We start from the raw sequence: 24,622 nt of genomic DNA on the forward strand, positions 1-24,622 counted from the left end.
GCCTGGTCTCCCTGGCCTCCATCATCCCTTCACTGGATCCAGCAGACTGGTATGACGCCCTCGACTTGAAGGATGCGTATTTTCACATAATCACTCAAACCACAGAAAGTTCCTCAGGTTTGTGGTCAATGGTCCCCATTACCAATTTACTGTCCTCCTGTTCGGCCTGTCAGCAGCACCTCTAGTATTCACCAAGTGCATGGTAGTCGTCACCGCCCTTCTGTGAAGACATCAGGGACAGGTGTTTCCGTACCTCGACGACTGGCTGATCAAAGGCCGCTCCAGGGCACAGGTGGAAGCTCAGGTAACCTTTATTAGAGCCACCTTCGAGAATCTGAGCCTGCTCCTGAATGAAGCCAAATCGACTCTGTCCCCAGTCCAGAGGATAGAATTCATAGGGGCAGTACTGGACTCAACTCAAGCCAGAACATGCCTCCCGCAGGCGAGATTTCAGGCCCTCAACAGCATGATCCAGGGACTCATGCAGTTCCCCACCACCACCGTGAGGAATTGCCTGAAGCTTCTCGGGCACATGGCAGCCTGTACGTACATGGTACGACATGCCAGACTTAGGCTTCAGCCGTGGTTTGCATCAGTGTACAGACCTCCTAGGGACAGCTCAGACAGGATCATAACCCTTCCTCACTCTATCCTTGACTCGCTCCGGTGGTGGACGGATGTTCAGCAGGTGTTCTCGGGAGTTCCCTTTGCTGTCCCACAGCCATCCCTGGTGCTGGTGATTGACGTGTCACATTTGGGATGGGGAGCTCATCTGGGGGACCACAGGACTCAAGGCCTCTAGTCACAAACAGATCTCCGCCTTCATATCAGTGTCAGAGAGCTCAGAGCAATGAGCCTAACGTGTCAGTCATTCCGCCCATATTTAACAGGTCGATGTGTTATTGGTCATGATGGACAATACAACTGCAATGTTCTATATCAACAAACGGGGGGGTGCACGCTCCTCTCCCCTGTGCCAGGAAGCGCTCAGGCTATGGGACTTTTGTGTAGAACATTCAGTCGACCTACAAGCATCATACCTTCCCGGGGTTCAGAATGAGCTGGTGGACCACCTCAGCAGGTCGTTCCACAGTCACAAATGGTCCCTTCGCCCAGACGTCACATGTTTGGGCTTCTAGAGGTGGGGTTGTCCCCTGATCGACCTCTTCGCGACGCAACAGAAAGTGTCAGCAGTTCTGCTCCCTCCAGAATCACAGTCCGGGTTCCACAGCAGACACGTTTCTCCTCCATTGGGGGGTGGCTCTTCTATATGCCTTCCCACCCATACCGCTCATCTACGCGGTCCTGCTCAAGATCCACAGAGACCGGGCTCGGGTTATTCTCGTATCACTGGCCTGGCCCTGTCAGCATTGGTACATGTCTCTCCTAGACATGTCAGTGAGAGCCCCGATTACCTTGCCGCTCTTCCCGGACCTTCTCACACAGAATCTCGGGCGTCTCCAACACCCAAACCTGTAGTTGCTCCACCTCACAGCATGGAGGCTCCATGACTGAATCCATTTGAGCTTTCCTGTTCAGAACAGGTCAGACAGGTCCTTCTCAGCAGTAGGAAACCCTCCACTAGGCCCACGTACCTGGCCAAGTGGAAGATTTTTTCAATCTGGTCAGCACAGCGCAACTTCCCCCCAGCGCTAGCCTCAGTGCGCCATATTTTGGACTACTTTCTACACTTGAAGCAGGAAGGTCTCTCCTTGTCTTCTATAAGAGTGCACCTGGCTGCCATATGGGGGTACAGGGCCATTCAATTTTTGCTAACCCCATGGTCAGCCACTTCCTGAAGGGCCTCGACAGGTGTACCCCCACGTCCACCAACCGGTTCCTCCCTGGGACCTCAACTTGATCCTCTCTAGGCTCATTGGGCACCCCTTTGAGCCTTTATCAACATTCTCCCTGCTTTAACTTTCCTACAAGGTCGCATTCCTGGTGGCGATAACCTCAGCCCAAAGTGTGTCTGAGCTCAGGGCCCTAATGTCGGAGCCGCCCTACACCATATTTTTTAAGGACAAGGTTCAGCTCAGACTCCATCCGGCCTTCCTCCCAAAGGTTGTGTCGCAGTTCCACATCACCCAGGACATTTTCCTCCCAGTTTTCTACCCTAAGCCTCATTCGAGCAGCAGGGAGCAAAGGCACCACACTCTGGAAGTCCGCAAGGTGCTAGCTTTTTACATTGAGAGGACAAAACCATTCAGGAAGTTGGTACAGCTCTATGTGGCAGTAGCAGACAGGATGAAAGGTCAGCCAATTTTGGCACAGCGCATTTCATCACGGATTGTGGCCTGCATTACTGAGTGCTACAATCTAGCAGGGATTCCTGTGCCCCCGATAACGGTGTACTCCACAAGGGTGCAAGCTTCATCAACAGCGTTCCTGGCTCAAGTCCCCATCCAGGAAATCTGCAGGGTGGCAACGTGGTCATCCATACAGACTTTCACCACGCACTATGCAATTACTAGGCAGGCCAAAGATGATGTGGCCTTTGGTAGAGCAGGATTCCAATCAGTGGACAGGTCTGACCCCACCTCCTAGATTTGTCTTGGGAGTCACCTGATTGGAATCAACCTGAACAAGCACTCAAAGAAGAAAAAACAATTACTCACCTTTCATAACTGTTCTTTGAGATGTGTTGTTCATGTCCATTCCAATACCCACCCTCCTTCCCCTCTAGCCGGCAAGAAGGAACTGAAGGGATGGCGGGTCGGCAGGGTTTTATATATTAGGCACCATGAGGGCACGACTCCACGGGACGCCCAGGCCGACCTGACAGAGACTATTACGGGAAAAATTTTCCAGCCAACATGCACATGCGTGCGCACACACCTGATTGGAATGGACATGAACAACACATCTCGAAGAACAACAGTTACGAAAGGTGAGTAACAGTTTTTTATTCAAATTAATGTGGCAGTTTAATGCTAAAGTGTTATAACAAATAACCCCGACAAAAACACTTTAAAAAATGAAGAGATGTAGTGAACTGAGGGAGGAGGGTTAGAGGCACATGCACTGAAACTTGTTTAGGGCAGCTAATTGACTATGGTCACCTGCCAGCACCACCCATGCTTTAGCATTACTAGTTTGGCCACAAGTAGTGCTATTTCATTTGTTCTTTCCCATTACTGTACATTCGTTAAGGCCAGAGACTGCACTTTCTAATGTTTGTACAGTACCAAGCACAATGGGGTCTCCGTTTAAATAATTTGGTCACTAAATATTAACTTTCCATTTAACTCCTGTTTTTGGCATTGGTAGAACACTGCCCAATTCAACAATTTTCAGAAGTGAATCCAGTTTGTGGTTCCTGACCTAAATGCCATACATCATTCTTATAATAATGCTAATAAAACAGTACATCAGCTGAGATCGGCCTCTTTGGGATTGAAAAATCAGATGACATTTAATCTTTTTAGAATGAGATGGATTAGGACAGAATGGTGTCTCAATTCAGATAAGAAAAAGTCACTTCAGGAAGAAGAGAGGTCCATGATGCCACTAGGTCCATGCAGAATATTATTAATACAAAGCAGATGTGCCAGCCACAGGTCTTGAATCCTCCAGGGTGAAGATTAATTTTCAGATGGAGATGGGAAACTTGAAAGGAGGTAGAAGCTTCCCCAGTTTTAGTAAATCTAGAAAATGTGACAGGTTTCAGAGTAACAGCCGTGTTAGTCTGTATTCGCAAAAAGAAAAGAAGTACTTGTGGCACCTTAGAGACTAACCAATTTATTTGAGCACGAAAGCTTATGCTCAAATAAATTGGTTAGTCTCTAAGGTGCCACAAGTACTCCTTTTCTTTTTAGAAAATGTGAGGATGTGAAGCTCCGCTTTCCCAGAAGAATCTCAGAGGGCTCCCAATTAGTACATGTACCTATGAGGTACTGATTTCAGACCCCTGATGACTACATCAAAAAGAAATTGAAGGCAAATCTTGAATTAACATACCAGATTCTAAAGGCATGCCATATACAGTAATAGACTGACTATGGAATCCTTCCTAGACTGGAGAAGACATCAGCCATGTAATAAAACCTATGAAGATTCATCCTTCGAAGTTCTAAACTGTCAGCCTGAACTTGCCTGAATCCTGACAGCAAGTTGGGAAAGTGTGCACTCAAGGGTGTGACCTGCTGATTGAAAACAACTGTTACCTTACAGTAACTGCTTCTTTGAGATGAGTTGTCCACATGGATGATGCTTTTGGTACGTATATGCACTATGTCTCTGAGATCAGATTTTTTGCTAAGCAGTATCCATTAGAAGCACACCTGCACACTAGATGTCCTCATGACACCCTTCCCCCTCCCTCCCCCCGCAATGGCCGGGCAAAAAGGACAAAGTGGCCCAACTATCCCTCAGTTCCTTCGCCAATAGAGAATCACAGAGGACAGCTCCATAACAGCAGGGAAGAAGGTGGGCCATGGAATCTATTTAATCTGTTTAGACTACACAGTTTTTCTTCAAGCGATTGTCCACATGGATTCCACCCCTGGAGACTAACAAGCAGCTGTCTGTTTGGTGGTGGGTACTAGGAGTCCTACTTAAACAAAGACTGAAGGACAGCCCTACTAAAGTGACGATTTGATCTGGAAGCCTTTACCAAAGAGTAATATACTGAGCTCCACATAGCTGCTCTAAAGATTTCAGGCATAAGAACGTTCTTCAAACAGGTGGCCTGAACTCTAGTGGAATGAGCCCTAAATGTGACTAGATGGATCAAACCTGACTAATTCAGAACATGTTCTTATACAGCTGAAGACTGATTCTGATAGTCTCCAAGAGGATATTGCCTGACACTTCACTCTCTGCAAAGGCCTTAAACAGTCTAGGTGAGTTCTTGAATGATTTTGTCCTGACAATGTAAAAGAACAATGACCTTACTACATCAAATATGTGAAGTTTAATATCCCCCCAAGGTTGCATGCAGCTTGCGGAAGAGTACTGGGAGATGAATAAACTGGTTCACATAAAATTCTAAAACCACTCTAGGCAGGAACTTGGGATGAGGCACGAGAGTGACTCTATCCTTATGAAGCACTGTATAAGGGGACAAGTCATGAAGGCCTGAATCTTCCCTGTCCTTTGAGCTGATGTAATGAGTACTAAAAAGGCAGTCTTCACAAATAAGTGGTAAAGGAAGCAAGATGAGGGCTCAAGAGGGAGAACCCATCAACACTATTAATATTATACTCAGGTCCCAAGAAGGACCGGACTCCATAACTGGGGGGAAAACCATGAAGGTACCCCTAAAGGAGCCTTACCGTGTGTGTGGGGGGGGAGGGGGGAACAGTATGGCCCCGTACAGAAGGGTGATGTGCATATATTGCTGCTAAATGGACCCCTATGGACATGACAGTCTGGATTGCTTCAGAGTTCGTACATACAACAAATGACTAAAGGTCTAAAAAACACAACCTATGAGGGAAAATTGAAAAAATTGGGTTTGTTTAGTCCGGAGAAGAGAAGACTGAGAGGGGACATAACAGTTTTCAAGGACATAAAATGTTGTTACAAGGAGGAGGGAGAAAAATTGTTCTTAACCGCTGGACAAGAAGCAATGGGCTTAAATTGCAGCAAGGGCAGTTTAGGTTGGACATTAGGAAAAACTTTCTGTCAGAGTGGTTAAGCAGTGGAATAAACTGCCTAGGGAGGTTGTGGAATCTCCCTCATTGGGGATTTTTAAGAGCAGGTTAGACAAACACCTGTTAGGGCTGGTCTAGATAACACTTAGTCCTGTCTTGAGTGCAGGGGACTGGACTAGATGACCTCTTGAGGTCTCTTCCAGTTCTATGATTCTGTAGTCCAATATTGCTGAAATGGGTGTAAAGAGAGACAGATTGTGCCACAAAGCTTTATAAGTAGAAGTTTTCTCTTCAGGCAAAGTCAGTCTAGTTGAGAGTTTCCTGCTTTGGAGCAGCATGTTCTGTAAGTTGAACAGTTTTTTTCATTGGACATCATCCAACTAACATCCAGGCTATCAAATGCAACAAAGCTGGGTCCCGGACCCCAGTGCGGGATCTGACTGTTCTGTGAGACCATGTCAGTCAAAGCAGGTAAGATGGATCAGGGACTTTACTGAGAAATTCATCACAGCCCAATACAAGAATTGCCAGACCCAGAATGGGTCAGGCTATATCAGTCATCAGTCCTGCATCTTGCCTCAGTTTCCTCAGAACCCGCAGTATTGTCCGAATCAGCAGAAAAGCATACATCAGTGCTGGTGTCCAGGGGATACTATATTACATACATTCTAATACCGTAGTATCCAAGCACCTTCCAGTAGTGCATTAAACGACATGACTAACATCTGTTGCATGTTTGTTCTCTTCCCCTCTCCTCGGGAAAGAAGTGTGTGCAGTGCAATGTATTATATACACACATATATATATACAGACACACACACACACACACGGTGGTCTGTATTTCTGTTAGAGAAGGGCAAGGTCAAAGAAATGCACCTTGCATTTGGAGCAGAACATGATGAGGTCTGTGATACATCTGTCAGAGAGTCTGGGCTATGACCACCTCTGGAACTAAATGTCTGACACTTGTTCTGGTCCATAGTAAACAGGTCTATTCCTGGGAATCCCGACTTGTGAAAGATGTTCTTTAGGACTGAATCTTTGACAAACCACTCATGGTTGTCTGAAAAGTGCCTGCTTGGTTGGTCTACAAAGGTATTCCAAAGGCCAAGAAGATGTAGAGCCACTAGTGTGATTTGATTCAGAAAGCACCAACTTCAAAGCTGCCTAGTTTCTTGGTGAAACAGATGAGCTTGTCCCCCTTTGGTCTGTAGGCATAATGACTAACTGTGGTGTTGTCTATCGGCACTTGGTCATAGATTCCTGGAGTAATAGTGCAAATGCCTTTCATACCAGACAAAGTGGGTGAGGTTATATCTTTTATTGGATCAACTTCTGTTGCTGAGAAAGACAAGCTTTCGAGCTCTACACAGAGCTCTACTTCAGGTCTGGAAAACGTACTCTGAGAGTCACAGCTAAATACAAAGTGGAACAGATTGTTTAGCATAAGTAGTTCATACATATTTCAAGGGACCATTCAAGGTGAACAACCCTGCAGTGATGGGGGGAAAGGAAAGGCGGGAGGGAAAGTCAGCAGGGGGGATAATAAGCTGTAGCTCACCAAAGCTTATGCTCAAATAAATTTGTTAGTTTCTAAGGTGCCACAAGTCCTCCTTTTCTTTTTGTGGATACAGACTAACACGGCTGCTACTCTGAAACCATAAATCCAGTGTGTCTACTCAATCCATGATTTTTAGTGCCTTGCAAAGTTATAAATTTAAGCTCCCAAGCTCATCTTTTGAAAGTGTTGTGTGGGTTTCCTTTGAGGATGAGGACTGATAGGTCAGATATAGAGTGATCATTTTGTGCAAAGCATTTAAACCACAGGTGATGTGGTGTTTTATCTTTTTATCATTTTCCTGTGTACGTTCATTTGAGAGCATAGTGATTGTCTGACTTCACCCACCTATTTGTTGTTGGGACATTTAGTGCATTGGATGAGGTACACCGCATGTTGTGATGGGCATGTGTAGGACCCATGGATCTTGAAAGGTGTGGGAGGCGTTGATCACGGTAGCAGTGGAGATATGTCTGCAGGTTTTGCATCTGTTGTGACAGGGTCTGGTGCCACTTTGAATTGGTATGTTCCAGTCCATGGGGAGTTCACTTCTGATGATGAGCTTAGAGAGGTTGGGGGGGTTGTTTGAAGGACAGAAGAGGACTTTTAGGAAAGATATCTTTCAGGATGGGGTCCCCATCGCATATGGATTGTGGTTGTTCTGATGGTACCTCTGTGTGGGTTCCAGTGTTGGGTGTTAGGTGACAATTACAGGTGTGTGGTTTGAGGAGGGTTTATTTCTGTATTGAAGCACATTCTCTCAGGGTATTTGGGTGCCTGTTTCATGAAGTGATCTACTTCTCTGGTGGAGTGTTCTTGTTTGGTGAAGGCAGTACTGAGTGAATTGAGGTGTATACCCGGACTCTCGGAGCATATTCTGTGGTATCCGAGTGCCTGGCTGCAGATAACAGATTTCTTGGTATGTTTGGGGTGGTTACTGGATCTATGAAGCGAGGTATGGTGATCCGTGGGTTTCTCATATATTAGTTGACTGTAGGGTTCCATTGTTGAAGCTAATCGAGGTGCCCAGGAAGTTGATGCTAGTGTGGGAGTGTTTCAGAGAGAGTTTAACGGATGGGTGGTGGTCTTTGAAGTTGTGGTGGAAATCTATGAGGGAGTTTAAGTTGTTGTCCAGATGATGAAAATATTGATGTATCTCAGGTATATCATTAGTTTTTGGTGCATGCATGCCAGACAGAAGCCTTTGAGCTTTAGGATGTTTATGTAGAGACAAGCTTCTTGAGAGGGCCATAGGTCCCAAGTTTAAAGGTGCTCTAGGAGACCTCCCTAAGTGGAGGAGTCTGGTCAACAGTCTTCGAATGTAGAAGAGCAGAAGGAAAGGTTACTCACCTTGCGCAGTAACTGGAGTTCTCTGAGATGTGTGTCCCTGTGGGTGCTCCACTTTAGGTGGTGGTGTGTCCCGGCACAGTTGATCGGAGATTTATGGTCTCGCACATGCGCATTTTGTGTTTCACGGTGCCGTTGCTGCCACATGTGGCGCACGTATGACCCGAGCCCTCCAGTTCTGTCTCTACTGCAGTCTTAACTGCAAACTCCGAAGTACAGGGGAGGTGGGTGGGTAGTGGAGCACCCACAGGGACACACCTCGAATAACTACAGTTACTGCACAAGGTAAGTAACCTTTCCTCCTTCTTCGAGTACTGTCCCTGTGGGTGTCCTATTTTAGGCGACTGTAGAGCAGTGCTCTTCTAAGGGCTGTGGGGACTTCAGGTTTGTTCAAGTCATTGAGGAAAGTACTGTGAGGCCCACTATGGCATCAGCCCTGGAGTCCTGTGTGACTGCACAGTGCTTTGCGAATGTGTGGACGGCGGCCCCAGTGGCCGCCTTACAGATCTCTAGTATTGGAACGTTATTAAGGAACGCTACTCAGGTTAAAATGGACCTAGTAGAATGTGCTCTAATGTGCTCCGGTGGTTCTGTATTCCGGATATGGTAGTATGTTTGAATACATGTGGAAATCCATTTGGATAATCTCTGAGTGAATATAAAGTCTCCTTTCAAGCGCTCGGTAATAAAGATGAAAAGTCTAGGGGATTTGCTGAAAGGTTTGGTTCTTTCAAGGTAGAACGCTAGCACCCTTCTAATGTCTAGAGCATGTAGGGCAGCTTCTGTTGGAGTACCATGAGGCTTAGAGTACCAGGTTGGTAGGTGAATAGATTGGTTCATGTGAAATGCTGAAGTTACTTTCCGTAAGAATTATGGGTATGAGCGTAGCGTGACCTTGTCCTTGAAGAATGTTGTGTATGGAGGATCTGCCATGAGCGCCCCAATCTCGCTTATCCTTCTGGCTGAGGTAATGGTGACTCAGAAGGCTACTTTCATCAATAAGTGGAGTAATGAGCAGGCGGCTAATGATTCGAATGGTGGTCTGGTGAGGCATTTCAGTACCAGGTTGAGGTCCCATGTTGGTGTAGGTCATTGAACGTCTGGGTAAACATTTGAAGAAAGAAACATTTGAAGAAACCCTTGAAGAAGCGTTTTGTAGTTGGGTGTATGAATGTCAAAGTTCGATGTCTCGGTGGAATGCTGAAATGGCCGCAAGATGGACTCTGATGGAGTTCATTGTTAAGCCAGTGCTTTTCAGCTCCAATAGGTATTCTAAGATGAATGGTAGTGGTCCTGAATCGCTTGTCAAGTGTCTTCCTTGACACCAGGTGGAGAACATCTTCCATTTTTGAAGATAGATATTTCTTGTAGTCAGTTTCCTGCTGTTTAATAACACGTGTTTAACTTGTTCCGAGCAGATTATTTTGTCATGGTGGAACCATTCAGGAGCCATGCCTGTAGGTGGAGTATCTCCAGGTTCGGGTGGAGAGTGCAACCATTGTGTTGAGTCAGCAGATCCGGCCAGCGAGGGAGAGCTCGCAGGGTGCATATTGCCATGCGTAACAGGTAAGGAAGGATACCATGCCTGTCTGGGCCATGTCAGGAATATAAGGATAACCTTGGCCCTGTCTGCTTGTATCTTGTTTATCACATGTGATATCACTGGTATCTGTGAAAACGCATACGTGAGTTGTGCCTCCCATTTGATGAGGAAGGCGTCCCCTAATGACCATAATCCCAGTCCCGCTCTTGAGCAGAACATCGCACATTTCCGATTTGTCGGGGATGTGAACAGATAGATAGTGGGAATGCCCCACCATTTGAAGACTGAACTCAGGACCTCTCCGTTCATCTCCCATTTGTGATCCTGAGAGAAGTACCTGCTGAGCATGTCTGTTGTTGCATTCCAACAGCCTGGAAAGTAACATGTTGAGATGTTTATGTTGTGTTGTATGCACCGATTCCAAAGTCTCATGGCTTCTGTGCACGGAGAATGTGAGTGAGCTCCTCCTTGCTTGTTGATGCAGAACATGTCTGCAGGCGTTGCGGACTGCTCATAGCTCTTTCAAACTGATGTACAGTTAAGTCTCTCCCGGAGACCATTTGCCCTGTATTGTGTGTTGACACATGTGAGCACCCCAGCATATCAGTGTGGCATCTGTGGTGACCGGGTTCCTGTTGGAAAGACATTCCCATACAGACATTTTGTGGATTTGTTCCCCATAATGAGTTCAGGACATTTCGTGGAACTTTGAGCTGTTCGTGTAGGTTGTTTTTGCTTGGTATGTATACTGTGCGTAACCAACCTTGTAGGCATCGCATATGTAGTCTTGCATGTCATAGCGCGAATGTCATGGCCTCCATGTGTCCTAGTAATTGTAGGACAGTGCGAGCCCGAACTTGAGGACTGACTTGTACTTCTGAGATGAGGCTCCTGAATCTGGTAAGGGGTAATAACACCTTGGCTTTTATGGCACTGAGCAGTGCCCCAATAAAGTCTAGTTGTTGTACCAGGTTTATTGTTGATTTCCATTCGTTTATTTGTAGAACGAGCTCCCGGAATAGTGTGATAGTGGACTGGACTGCGTCCATTGTCTTGTAGAGTTGGGCCTTTGATAAAGCAATCATCCAGGCATGGGAAAATCATTATTCCCTGTTTGCGTAGACGTGCCACTACCACCGCTAGAGTTTTGGAGAAGACTCTTGGTGCCATGGATAGGCCGAATGGTAGTACTCTGTATTGCAAGTGTTCTCATCCTGCCGTGAATTGTAGAAATTTCCTGTGAGCAGGATGAATGGTGATATGGAAATAAGCATCTTGGAGATCAAGGGTTGAAAACCAGTCCCCCTGTTGCAGCGCTGGAAGTATCATACCCAATGTGACCATCTTGAACTTTTGGGATCTGACAAACTTGTTGAGCTTCCGCAGATCCAGGATTGGTCTCCGTTCCCCGCTCTTTTTCTGGGTCAGGAAGTAATGGGAGTAGAATCCCTTCCCTCTGAATTGTAGTGGTACTTGTCCCATGGCACCTAGTTGTAGAAGATGACTGATTTCTTGTCATAGTAAGTGTTCATGAGAAGGATCCCTGAAGGGGGTAGGGAAGGTGGGCGGGACGTAAAGGGGATAATGTATCCCGACTTGATAACTTCTAGCACCCATTGGTCTGATGTTATGGTGGCCCAGATGTGGTAAAAGGACCAGAGTCAATGGCCAAAAATTGGGGATGGGTCAGGCGTGAACGCTGTTTCATGAGGGAGGTTGTTCAAACTCTCAACTAACTTTTCAAAATTGCAGTTTTGGAGGTGCTGACTGAGAAGTCGGCACCTGAGACTCAGGTGTTCACCGATGTTGTGATCGTTGACACTGGCATTGGTTATCGTATGGTCACTGTTGTTGCCTGTTGTTTAAGGAGTCTCTAGGTCTCTGATATGGTTGGTATCACCTTCTCTTTGCAGTGGGGTGTAAATCCCCAAAGTGCGGCCCATGGCCCAAGAGTCCTTCACTGAATGAAGGACCTTGTCCGTCTTCTGAGAGAAGAGTTATTCCTGGTCAAAAGGTAAGTCCTCTACTTTTGTCTGGAGTTCTTTTGCTATTCCTGAGGCCTGAAACCATGAGACTCAGTGCTGTGGCTGTTGTTCAGGCTGCCATGTCTGCTGTGTCCAATGCCACCTGAAGGGCTGTTCTGGATATGAGCTGGCCCTCAGTGACAACGGCCTGGAATTGTGTCTGTTTTTCCTCTGGGAGCTCAGATATGAACTGGGCAAGTTTCCCATAGTTGTTGTAGTCGTATTTGGCCAATAGTGCTGAATAATTGGCCATTTGAAACTGAAGGGTGCAGGAGGAATATACTTTGTGTCCGAACAAGTCAAGTCGTTTGTGTTTTGTCATGGGGTGTAATCTTGAATTGTGGCTGTTTGTTATGGTGATTTACTGCCCTGACAACTAGGGAGTTGGAAGGCAGGTGCGCAAATAGAAAGTCTGTCCCCTTGAATGGTACGTAATATTTTCTATCCACTCTTCTGTAGGTAGGCGGAATAGAAGCAGGTGTCTGCCAGACTGTCTCCACAGGATCCAAGATGGGCTTGTTGATGGGAAGGGCAATTTTGGAAGTAGATGCGGGTTGCAGTATTTGTACCAGCTTGTGCTGGTTTGTCTTTACCTCCTCTAGCGGGATGTCTTGGCTTTGCGCGACTCTCTTGAACAGCTCTTGAAACTGTTTAAAGTCATCTGCCGAGGCTGGCAGTCGGGGCATAATCGCCTCATATGGGGAGGAAGATGAATTTTATACAGATGATATGTCATGGTCTGTGCCCGTTTCTGTGTCCTCTTTCCCTGCATTTGTCTCAAGGGTTGTGGTATGGGAGACGCTGGGTTAGAGCACAGTTAGCGCCTCTGCACTGTGGACAGTCCAAAATGCTGACCCCTTTTTGAGCTCCATGGTTCCGAATGAGCCCATTGCATTGGGAAAGCCATAGGAGGGTCATCTGGTGTCTTGGACCCAGGTGACTCCACGTTGGTCAGTGGGACTTAGGTGAGGAGTGACGTGGAGATGGGGGGTACTGTCCCTGCATCTCCTCATCACCATCACTGGGGAACCATGCCATGTCTTGTGGGCTGTGATCTCCTCTGGAGCCTGCGTGGGAGTCCTTGGCACCGAGTATCAGTAAATGCGGTGCCGATGAGATTTCTAAGTTTCTCTGGTGCAGCGGAGACTATGTCGGTGCTGATTTCTGAGAAGTCGTTGGTGCCATGGGTGCTTTCCCTTTCGTTGATGGAGTCGCTGCTGACCGGTGTTTGGCCGCTGCCGATTTTGTGGTGTCTACCAGTGCTGACTGAGTTGTCAGTGCTGGGGGTGGAGACATGGTGCCTGAGACACTCAGTGCTGAATCCCGTACCAGTGAGCTTGGTGCCGTGGAGGAGGCATGTTTTCATCGGTGCCTCAACTCTGTTTCTTTTGCTCTAACCTCGGGAGTGCAGGAAGTGCCTGGAGCGTCATAGGTGCTCACCCAAGAGTAAGATGGCATCGGGGGTAGCGACCTTGCAGGAGACCACCTCTGTTTTCGCGGACCTCTCTGAGTTTGAGCCCTCTTTTTGTTTTTTTCAGAGGGTAGGTCTCCTTTTCCATCTTGAGGAGGGCCCGGAGAGGATGTTTGCTTGTCCGCCTCAGGCTGAAGGGACTTCTCCATCAAGATCATTTTAAGCCAGACATCCCTGTCCCATCAAGCTCTGGCTTTTGGGTTGCTGCGGTGGGGGCATTTCTGGGAAATATGCCCCTCACCCAGGCAGCGTACACATAAAGAGTGTCCGTCTGAAACAGGCATGGCATCGCAGCAGGAGTCGCATCGTTTGAAGCCTGGAAACCCCAGCATTTTAACTAGGGGTGGTTGACTAACAAGAAAAAACCATTTTTTTTATCACTAACACTAACTCTATCTCTAACAACTTATCTAAATATTTATCTAAAAGCTATTTCTTAATGGTTTTAGGGAGAATTGCTAACACTGCCCCTTTTCTCCGTCTTCGGCCGAGGATGGTTGAGAAGGAACTAGAGGGCTTGGGTCATGCGCGCGCTACACACGGCACCAACGGTATTGCAACGTGCGACCTGCGCGGACACTGCTACCATAAATCTCTGATCGACGGTGCTGGGACGCACCACCACCTAAAGTGGAGTACCCACAAGGACACTGCTCAAAGAAGAAAAGCGTATTCTGTTGTACATCTGAAGGTCTTTCCACCAATTTAACGAAGTGAGGATTTCTTGCAGGACCATGACCATCAAGTTCATGCAGTGTCTGCTGGGTGTCCAATATGGCTACAGCTAATTGGAAATTTTCCAACCACGTTTTTCCTTCCAAAAATGCCAATTCATCAAAAGCAAATATTTTGCAGAAACATGTCAAAATAAACATATGTTCTGAGACAATACAGGCACAGTTTTGACGGAAACTTGCCTGGTTTTCTGCCAACTCACCTACCCGCTTTAGAGTCAGGATCCACAACTTCACAGCAACCCTGTTATATGGACTGCCTAAGGGCCACAGGTCCCAGGGCTTCCAGACTCCCCCTTAGCATGGGGAGCCAGCTGACCCAGGATCCTGGAAGCTCAAGCTCTTTCCAGCTGAGGCTCTCAGGTCTAGGCTCCCAAGTCAACAGCAGGGAACTTGGAAACCCTGAGAACTTCCTTCCATGCCTTTTTCCCCAAGTATTTGAGGTACTTATATGCCCTCCCCCATTATAGCAGTATATCAGCACCTCACCATTTTTAATGCATTTACCCTCACAACACCCTGTGATGTAGGGAAGTACTGTCATCCCCCTTTTACAGATGGGCAGCTGAAGCACAGAAAGACTAAGTGGGGAAGACCATAAGGAGCAGGACACAGAAAATGATATATCCAGAGGGCACTAGATAAAGAGCTGCAAGAGACCCCATCCTGGCCACAGCCAGGTGGCAATTCCTGCAAAGCAGGCAAAAAGGAACAAAAAATCCTATATCTGGAACAGCTGATCAGGCAGCAAAACACATCTGAGGTCTCACTGCGACAATGAGCAAATGTATCTCCACCCAAATCTGAATCTTAGAGGCAGTTTACCACTTCTCTGAGAATAGTCTCCATTGACCACAGACAAGTGGGTAAGAGAGGTAGTGCAGTTAATCCCTGAAAAAAAGGGCCCCATCCCATCGCTTCTTCATCCAATCCCCCACCTCGGGCAATCTCATCAAATGTGAACTGATGCTAAATGAAACCTCACTTAGACATCCCAGCAACAGAAAAGTAGCCCTCAAAAGATTCTTAGGCTATATGCAATAGGCTATTCATCATCCAAAAGCTTACAGGAGGGTCAGAGCATTCCTGGACCTAAAATGATTCAAACGGATGAAGAGAATGAGCTTCTGCATACAAACCCTTGCTGTGATGGTAACATCCCTGTCCCAAAGGGGCTTCCTCACCTCAGCTGACCTAGCAGCTAATTGCATCTATATGTCCTCATATGTCTGTGCCACCGCTGCCTACTCAGCTTTGTTTATGACACAGGCCATCCCTGTACAAAACTCCACCATTCAGCCTTTCTTCTGCCCTCAGGGTCTTTAACAAGGTACTGGTAATGGTCATAGCCAGACTTCAATCTCAGGGCACTCACCCGTATCCTTTCCTGGACAACATTTTAATCAGAGCTCCAACCAGAGCAGCAGACCAGCCTGCCACATTTTGGATACTGCAGTTGTTTCAAGCACATAGTTTTGTGATAAACACTAAGAAAAACTTCCACAAGGATAGCTCTGGGAGTGGACATAGACATTACTGAGGCAAAAATCTACCCATCACTGGACAGATTCCAAAAAATCCAGAACCTTACATCTATACTAAAGAACACAAGGCCATCCGTAGCTCAGTGTCTCCAACTACTGGCCTTTTGGTTTTGTGTATATAAGTCACCCCATGGGCAAGATCCCATTTCATGTTTCTCCTCCAAGTTTGGACCCATTCCCTGGAACATATACAGGATCAGGTACTGGTCCCAAGCCAGGTATTGGATTCCCTCAGATAGTGGGCAATCCCAAAGAATGTGTGCAAGGGTCTTTTCATATGCCTTCTAGACCCACAGGTGCTCAACATATGTCCACTCAGGGGGACGGGAGCATACCTGGGATACACAACAGCACAAGGCACCTGGAACTCCATAGAAGGGAATCAAAGCATCAGACGCCTGGAGGCTCAGAGCTGTCAAGCTCACCCTACGAAGGTTCCAGAGAGAAAGGGATCTGAGCAGGTCTGTCTTCTTTTACTTACTGAAGGCAAGACTAGAGAAGCTTTGCCTACCTCCAGAAACCCATGAAGATCCTGAGAAGTATTCTTTTCCCCTGAATGAACAAGAAGTATTTTTTTTAAAATAACTTCCACTGTAATTCTTTCCTAATTCTCCAGGGGCACAGGAAGCTTACTCAGATATGCAACTTCTTTTACTGCTGTTATCCAGAACTTCAAAGAGTTTTAGACCACTGAATGGTACCTTGCTCAGTTCAGTCCTAGAGTGGTGTCCACACCTGGAGGTGAGGCCAAGTATATCTGTTAGCTATCGCGAAACAAAAGGAGGCAGTGTGGAAAGGACAAGACAGACAGATCCAAGGGATAAATATCTCATTAAGGCAGAATTTCTGGATGAACAAAAACCGGGGGAGAAAGTGGGAATGAGTGGGACAAAGAACCATCTGAGAGGAACAGAATTAAATGAAGCCAGGCTGCAGGAACTTGGGGTGGTAAGACTGGATAAAGCACCAAGAGTCACTTTCACAGGTTAGAAGGCTTCTAGCTAATTCAAACACACATGAAGTTCCCTTCTGTGGAGACAGAGCGTCTAGCTTCATGACCTTTTTCTATGGCTGTGGTGTCCACTGGTCCCTAGAGCAATAAGTAATAATGGACACCTCATCTCCAAAACACCCAGAACAGTCTCTAATGGATAAGCCTATGACAGCCTATCACTAACTGGTGTGAGATACCCTTTTCTAAGACTATTGCTGGCCATGGCAAAGTGGAACTACTGCCCTCCAAGCCAGAAAAGAGACATCCCCATGAACACCCTGCTGCACATCTAAGTCTGTCAGTTCCTCTAATGAGCTCTATGGTTAGATGTCTGCTGGAGGGAGAAGGAGAGAGAAAATGTGGAAGTGTGGGGGAAGGAATGCCAGCAAGCCACAGTAGCCAAGGTTTTCCCCAAGTGATCTGCAGAGGAATGACAACAAGTTGTTTCTGCAAAGAGAGGCAAAATAAACACCGCTTGTTGTGCAGTTACTAGTCTTACGTATGGGCAGTTTTGACAACAAAGTTTCTCACCAGCGAGCTACCTTTTTGAATGGGTGTCCATTTCAAACTAATGGACTGCCTATTAGAAATTTATATTCTTTCTCATCCCACAGACTGAGATGAGAGGATTCTATGCGACCACTTCAGTTAGATCAGAAAGTAAAAATTCAGAGGTCACTTCTGAATAACTATCTCCTTCAAGACAGTTATGTACTAATAGCCCCTAGATCATTTGGCCTTGGTTTTGTTTTGTACATTTAGTCCTTCTGACTCACATAAAACATAATCGAAGTCTTCCTCACCATTTCTGCTGTCATTGTTTTAGCTACAATATGAGTTACAGCTTTCCCATCATCTCTGTGTCCTCTCCTACGCCTCAGTATCCTTGGGGTCAGAGGTCCATAAGCTCTGTAATTTAGACCAAATCTATGTACTACAATTAGTTTTAGACAAAGCATTTCTGACAGTATATAAAACAGTTTGACTTTAAGAAGTTTTAAGCTGAATTTATTAGATTTTAACAGATACATGCATTTAAATAGCATCTTCATCTATGACAAACATACCAGATAACTCCAGCATCACAAAACTTTCACAGTGTTAAATGCAAGATATGTAAAAGCAGCACAAATTTGTTTAGACAAGTCACTTACCACTTAGCTGCCATCTCCAGAATCCTATAAATTAATATATTTCATGAATTTGGTTTTACGGTCCTGGGCTTTGACCCATCTTTGAAAACAAACATGGAATTCTATTTAAACACTGTTCCCAGTATAATCCATTCACAAAGATTGTCTGACTGATCAGTACAGGTAGGCCAAAAAATATTTTAAAGCCATTTTCAAAAAGCATCTTCTAGCCTAGATCAACAGTTTGACTCCATCTTTTGTTAAAACATAATTCCTTTATTATACCAATCCCCAATGAAATGTTCAAATAGAGTGTCCAAACAAAAACCTACCAAAATAACCCAGACACATTTCTTAAAATGTAGGCACATCTTAAAGTGTGATTATGGTTAGAAAAGGGACTCTTCCAATTATCTATGCTTTATATTTTTTCCTCCCTCAATATAATAAACCACTTCTGTTTTACAAAGCAAAGAGAAATTAAATCTGCAAGAGATGCAGGGCAGGGAGGAGGATTAGAAGGCACTGGAGGTGAGGGGGAGGCAGGACAGAAACAGAAGAGGACAGGGATAGGCTTGGTGGGGCAAGGGAAGAAAAGCAGGAGCAAAAGTATCTGGAGCCACTAGACCATGCTCCCCAGCAGAACCTGGAACTAAACCCATTATTCCCAAGTCTCAACATTACTTTGCTATCTAGTAAATCACTGTGAAACCCACTGAAAGTGTGTGTCTCCAATCCCCATCTCATGGCAAGCCCCATCAGAAGATAAACAACCTTCTATTGCTATCAGCTACGTTAGCTCAAGTGGTAGAGAGCTGTGCCGTGAACCAAAAGATCCCAAATATGCCGTTGGCCTATATGGGGGGTAAATCTGTTCCTACATAATGGATTTATTTTTTTTATTTAAGTTTAAAAAAAAGACTTACTACATAAGACATTAAACTAACAGTAATGTTGCAAAGTCAAGAACTCAGAAGTTAGAAAATGTTAAGTTTTCCTGTGCAGCCTTAATTCAGCCTCCTTGTGCATGTTATGATAGAGTTTAATTATGTGTTCATGTATATTTTTTCCCTACAGAACTCCTGCCTCATTAAGGTCACAGGACAAACTATGCTGTAGGAATGAATCAAGGTTGTATACTGAATGAGACTATTGTAGGACTGCTGCCTCATTTTGTTGCAGAAGTTGGAAGATGTTTAGTGAATGAGGCAGAGAACTACAGGAAGAAAAAGATGATCTTATCACTAGGGCAGCTGAATAACATTATGGAAATTGAATTCTATCCCTGACTCTGCCACAGAGTTCCTATGTGATGCTAGGTATGTCACTTAAAGAAAACTTTTCACAGGTGGTCACTAATTGTGCATTCCTCATTTTCTAGGTACCTGGCTTGAGACACATGTGGGTTCATTTGCGTTAAGTGCTGAGCACACATAACTGCAACTGAAGTCTATATGTTGAAATTCCAGTGCCCATTAAGTGCTATAAAATGCTAAGTACTCTAAAAACCAAGCTTCAGGCTTCTCAGATTCAGCACCCAAAATTAACTGGTTTCAGAGTAGCAGCCGTGTTAGTCTATATTCACGAAAGCTTATGCTCAAATAAATTTGTAAGTCTCTAAGGTGCCACAAATACTCCTTTTCTTTTTTCAAAATTAACTGACACTTCTAACAATTTTGAACTTAACCTTTGTACCTCAGTGCTCTATCTGGAAACTGGGGATATCATCATCTCGCCTCTCAGGGGGTGTTGAAGATTAATTCATTAATGTTCATAAAGAACTAAGATCTCAATGAGAAAAATATAGAAAACAACATGAGCAAATTAATAATTCTGTTGAAATCCTACAGTGTGCAGTAAATACTTATGAGGATAGAAAGAAACAGTGAACCATCTATCCTGTGCAATGAATGAGGCAGGGATCCCCTGGGGGGAAAAAAGTAATAACATAATTAAAGACTGTCATAGAGCACATGCACACCAGGGCCTGAATTAAGGTTGCCTCTGGGCAAACCTAACTGGCATTTACCAATTTTTGAATGCTTGACTTTCAACCTTCTTTTAACGTAGGGTTTTTTAATATAATATGGATTTATAGTACGCATTTTTATACAGTGAAATACTGCAGTTCAGACAGCGTCTGGATAAGGACTGAAGTATGCTGATAAACTAAAGAAAAATCGAAGGACAGATTTTTCTAAATTTAGTGATTTAATAGTTCCACTGGAGAGTAAATAGCAATCAGTTGGTTACCTTAATGTAATAATCCCACTAGGGAGGATATCACAGTCTCAACCACTGGCAGGAAGCTTTTAAATTCATAGTTTATAATTAATTACAGTGCTAATTAACTTCTATTAACATTTAGAAAGGACAAGCAAGAAATTACGATGTTTAGAATGGATTTTGTTGTAGGGCCTCAAGTATGAACTAGTAAGTATAGAACAGTGGTTCTCAAACTATGGGGCGCATCTGGGAATGAATCAAGGGAGGCGCAAGCTGTGTGCCTTTTTTTTTTTTTTTAATTTAAGAGTTCCAGCTGTCAGCCCCGGATGGTTGGGGCTTGGGCGGAAGGGCCACGCACAACCAGGAGGCGAGGGGATAAAGAGGACAGCCAAAGGCCCGCCATCCTAGGGCTCTCCCCCCACACCCCAATCCCTCACCAGGATGTAGCCTGGGCTTTCCTCCCCCGACCCCCACCAATCCTTCACCTGGAGGTGGCGGCAGGGCTCCGGCTGTCAGCCCCGGGACACCAGCAGCGCAGAAGTAAGGGTGGCAATGGGGAGCTAAGTCTGCTGTGAAAAGTGAAATTGACAAATACCACTTTTCACATTGCCACCCTTATTTCTGAGTCGCTGCTGGCACAATGCTGCCTTCAGAGCCGGGCGCCTGGCCAGAGGTATACGTACTTGTGTGGCAGGGGCCGTAAATGACTACAGACACACAGAAAGGGGACTTAATCAAATAAGTTTGAGAATCACTGCTATAGAGGTTACCTGAGGCGAAGGTCCTCCCATATTTTCAGCAATCCACATAGCATTACTAATTCATAGTATTTTTTCCAACATTCAACAGCTTCTTCTGCTGTAGGTTCTTCTTTAATATTACTTTGGTACTGAATCAATTCCAAATGCATGTTTTTATATTTCTCCAGATTTTTTCTAAAACGTTGACCAATTGGAGCAGGAATAGTTCCATTCTCAATATCACACCAACTGTGAAAATAAAAAAAAATTATACTTCTGTCATAGGGCGTACAAGCCCCATACCGGCAAGGAGGGTGTTAATGAAGGACTCTGGACCCAACTGGCCCCGCGTCACTACACCTGTAGCAGATCTCAGGTATGGAGAGGGGAGTTAAAAGAAGTCACAGCTCTGTGCAGGGCTGACCAGGAAGGAAAGCAAAGCTCTGCTTCTTCATTGCCGAGGAAAGCCTGGTTTCAGCCAAGAGTCAGATGCAGCTTGCTGTCTGGATGAACCTCCCAAAGGATGAGATGACCAGGCCAAGGAAGACTGACCTAAAGGCCTGGCCGCATGAAGACACGCTCTAAACAGAAGGGCAGGATCCTGCTGAAGATTCCTTGGATGACTGTGTTTGAGTTCATAGCATTCCTTTATTTTTTTTTATTTTTTTTTTACTTTAATCCCCTAGAAGGGGTAGGACTCAAGCGTTCCTTACCTGGAAGGCTAAAGCACCAATGCAGCAGACCCTGTGAGAGGTGGCAACTGACCTTTGGAGACCTCATGACAAGGTGAATAGTGCTCCAATGCACCATGAGGAGACCTCCTCACAGCTTCTTTTAACAAAAACAAAAAAAACCACACACACAAAAACCTCACTCTCTTTTTTGGAGTAATATACTTACAGTTTAATTCTCTCTTCTATCAGTGCTGCATAGGTCTCACAACTTTCATCTTCATCCCAATCCCTCCAAAGGAAGTCATAGAAAAACCTAAAAGATATATTGACATTACAGGGGGTCCCCAGTATACATCAGGGTTGCATTCTTGAATAGGGCAAAGGATACTGAAACTACAGATATCGGGGAATTTAATTTTTCCACACAAGAAATAATGGCTCACCCCCGCTCCAGCCCTGCCCTGCCTCTTCCCGCCCAGTTCTGCCCTCTCCTCCGAGCGTGTCCAGTCCTGGCTCCTCCTCCTCCCTCCCAGCACCTCCTGAGCACCAGGGGACACACCCAAAGAAATGCCCTGCAAAATGTGAAGTGGATATGTGGATCGGGACCAATGTGAATCTGAACATGTTCCCCTATTGGTGAGCAACGGATACAAGAAACAACTGATAAGGGGGAAACGTATACCGGGGACCCCCTGTATTATACTGCCACCAAATTTGCTCTTTCGTGAGAAGCAGGGGAAAAAAAGCTTCCATATGTTGTTTTGGCAGTCAACCTCATAACTTTCTATTGTAGTGATCTCAAGTTGTGAAAAACATTTTCACTTCATAAAAAGCTGCAACACCACAAATCTTATTTCCCCACAAGAAAAATCTGCTTAATTTCTGCATTTTGATTTCTCTCTTCACCTCACCCAGCAGACTTAGGTAAAATCTCAACAGCGCTTCTGTAAGTTCATCCATATGGCTGCTTATGGCTGTCGCTGTCCAAAAGATAAAATTTAGTTACCTACCCTTCATTTTTCCTTCTCTGTAATGGGCACCTACTGCTCCATAATCTGTTATAACTAGGTTATTCTTCCTCATCTTCCAAGCCTGAAGACTAAAAAAAAAAACTCCACTAGCTTCACAATGTAGTGCTGGCAATTAGAGCTGATAAGAGAAGTGGTTGCCTCTCTCTAACTCCCCAATCAACTACTCATGCTAAGACGACAAATTATTAATTTTGATTAGAACACAGGGAAATGGAAGAGATCACTTACAGCAAAGAAAGATCCTAAAATGAGGGGGTCACAAGATTTCTCCATCTCTCTCTGCAGGAATATTCCATAAAGAGAAAAAAGGAAGAACTGAGACATTTCCCCTCCAACTGGAAATTAATGCAAATTAAGTGACAACCTGGGAGAGATCTCGCAGAGCATCAGATGCCCACTTAAGAGAAGGAAAAGTTACATGTAGGTAAGTAAATTTAACCTTTCTTCATCATGGGCACCTGGTACTCAGTAATCCGTTACAACTGGGAAGTAGCCAGTAAAACATATCTACATAAACAGGAGTGAAACTTGAAACATCAAGAGTGAACCACAAGGAAAAAACAGCTGCTTGAGGATAGGTTTATTTTGTTTGTTTTACTTTTCTTCTGCCTTCCCTCAGCATGTGAAGGGTTTTAATGAAAGAAAGCTAAGAGAGAGCTTGCAGGACCTTTTGTTCAAAAGCTATGTCGAAGACATAACATCTGTTTTAAAACGATAAAGGAATGCACTGAAGTCCACATAGCTATACTACAAAATTACTTAAACAAAGCATAATGCTATTCTGCCCAGAAAATGGACATATGTCTGAACTTTTACAGGAGAAGGAGGATCTTTTATGAACAAACTGTAGGCCTGACAAACTCCTTAATTTATCCATCTAGGAATACTGGCTATGATGCTTTTGTTGCAACCTTTCTTAGGTCATCCATCTAATATTAACATTGCATCTGATTTTCTTCAAGAATTAGCTTTATGTAAACAGAATTTGAATATCTCAACATCTAAAAGCAAGTAACTGACTTTTAGTGGTGGAATACAAGGAAAGCAAATAGATTAGTTCAAGTGGAAACGAACATTTCAGGGGACACAATTCTGGTGCAGGTCTGAGAATCATTTCATCTGCAAAAAAACTGCATAGAAAGATTCCAGATGGATAATGCCCCCCAAACTTTAGACTAGATGACCCTTGCAGTCCCGTCTAACCCTATGGTTTCATCTATCAACTAACTCTCCTGGCCAATGTAATTGCGAACAGGTAAAATGTTTTAATAAGTATGGGGAAAACTCCCCCATGTGTTTAGGAAAAATTAAATTATCTGAAGCTATTCTACTAGTCTCCTAACAGCATCTCTGCAGAGAGACAGCTTTAAGGAATTGGGAAATATGAGGGTGTTGCAAAAAATGATAGAATTGGAAGGAATATGCTACAAGTAGGCTAACATTGAGACCTGAATCTGCAGGAAGATTGTGTCATAGTCTTAGCAAGTGCCTATCTAGAAGGAACGCCAGTATATGTCCTTTCAAGAGCACCATGAGAATCAAGTTCTCAGAATCCTCTGAAGTTGTCAGATTTGTGGACAATTTCTAGATTTGACTAGCATGTTCCATGAGCTCTCCCAAATAGTCATGCTCTAGAACGCAAAAACTTCAAGTTCCAGGCCAAACACTTCACGTGCTGAAGTCTGGGAGTCTGAGAGGATCCTGAAATATAAGTTTCCACTTGACCAGGAAGTTTGAAATGCTTTTTTTGGTCACATACACTAAGGTATCTTACTGAAGGCCTGAATTAACCTTTTCAGAAGACCGAGCAACCCCCAATATACTGGGCTATCCATCTTAACTGTTGTAAAGACTGCTGCTTCTGCATCTATAGCTTTTGCTGCTGCCCCAGTCTATGATCTGCTCCTCGAAGAGACAGAAGACTGCTTTAAAAAAGAAATGATAGAAAGAGTTGATAAAGGGGGAGGGAAAGCTGAGATGAACATGCTCTGACCTTAAAATCTTAC

General features: G+C 44.9%; 1 protein-coding gene across 2 annotated transcripts in view; it reads right to left on the minus strand.

Moving 5' to 3' along the window:
• The window catches only part of SHCBP1L (SHC binding and spindle associated 1 like), a 67,203-nt gene that overhangs the window by 21,252 nt on the left and 21,329 nt on the right, over positions 1-24,622 (minus strand). Inside the window, exons 4-6 of one of the 2 annotated variants that reach the window (XM_043521068.1) lie at positions 21,812-21,898; positions 20,942-21,160; positions 17,589-17,721 (exon numbers count right to left, since the gene is read on the minus strand). In XM_043521068.1, the coding sequence (XP_043377003.1) occupies positions 17,589-17,721; positions 20,942-21,160; positions 21,812-21,898 (439 nt within the window). The remainder of the gene's footprint in view (positions 1-17,588; positions 17,722-20,941; positions 21,161-21,811; positions 21,899-24,622) is intronic. The other variant, XM_027823642.3, reaches the window with a different exon arrangement.

This window comes from Chelonia mydas, chromosome 8 (assembly GCF_015237465.2).
Source record: "Chelonia mydas isolate rCheMyd1 chromosome 8, rCheMyd1.pri.v2, whole genome shotgun sequence".
Taxonomy (NCBI): domain Eukaryota; kingdom Metazoa; phylum Chordata; order Testudines; family Cheloniidae; genus Chelonia; species Chelonia mydas.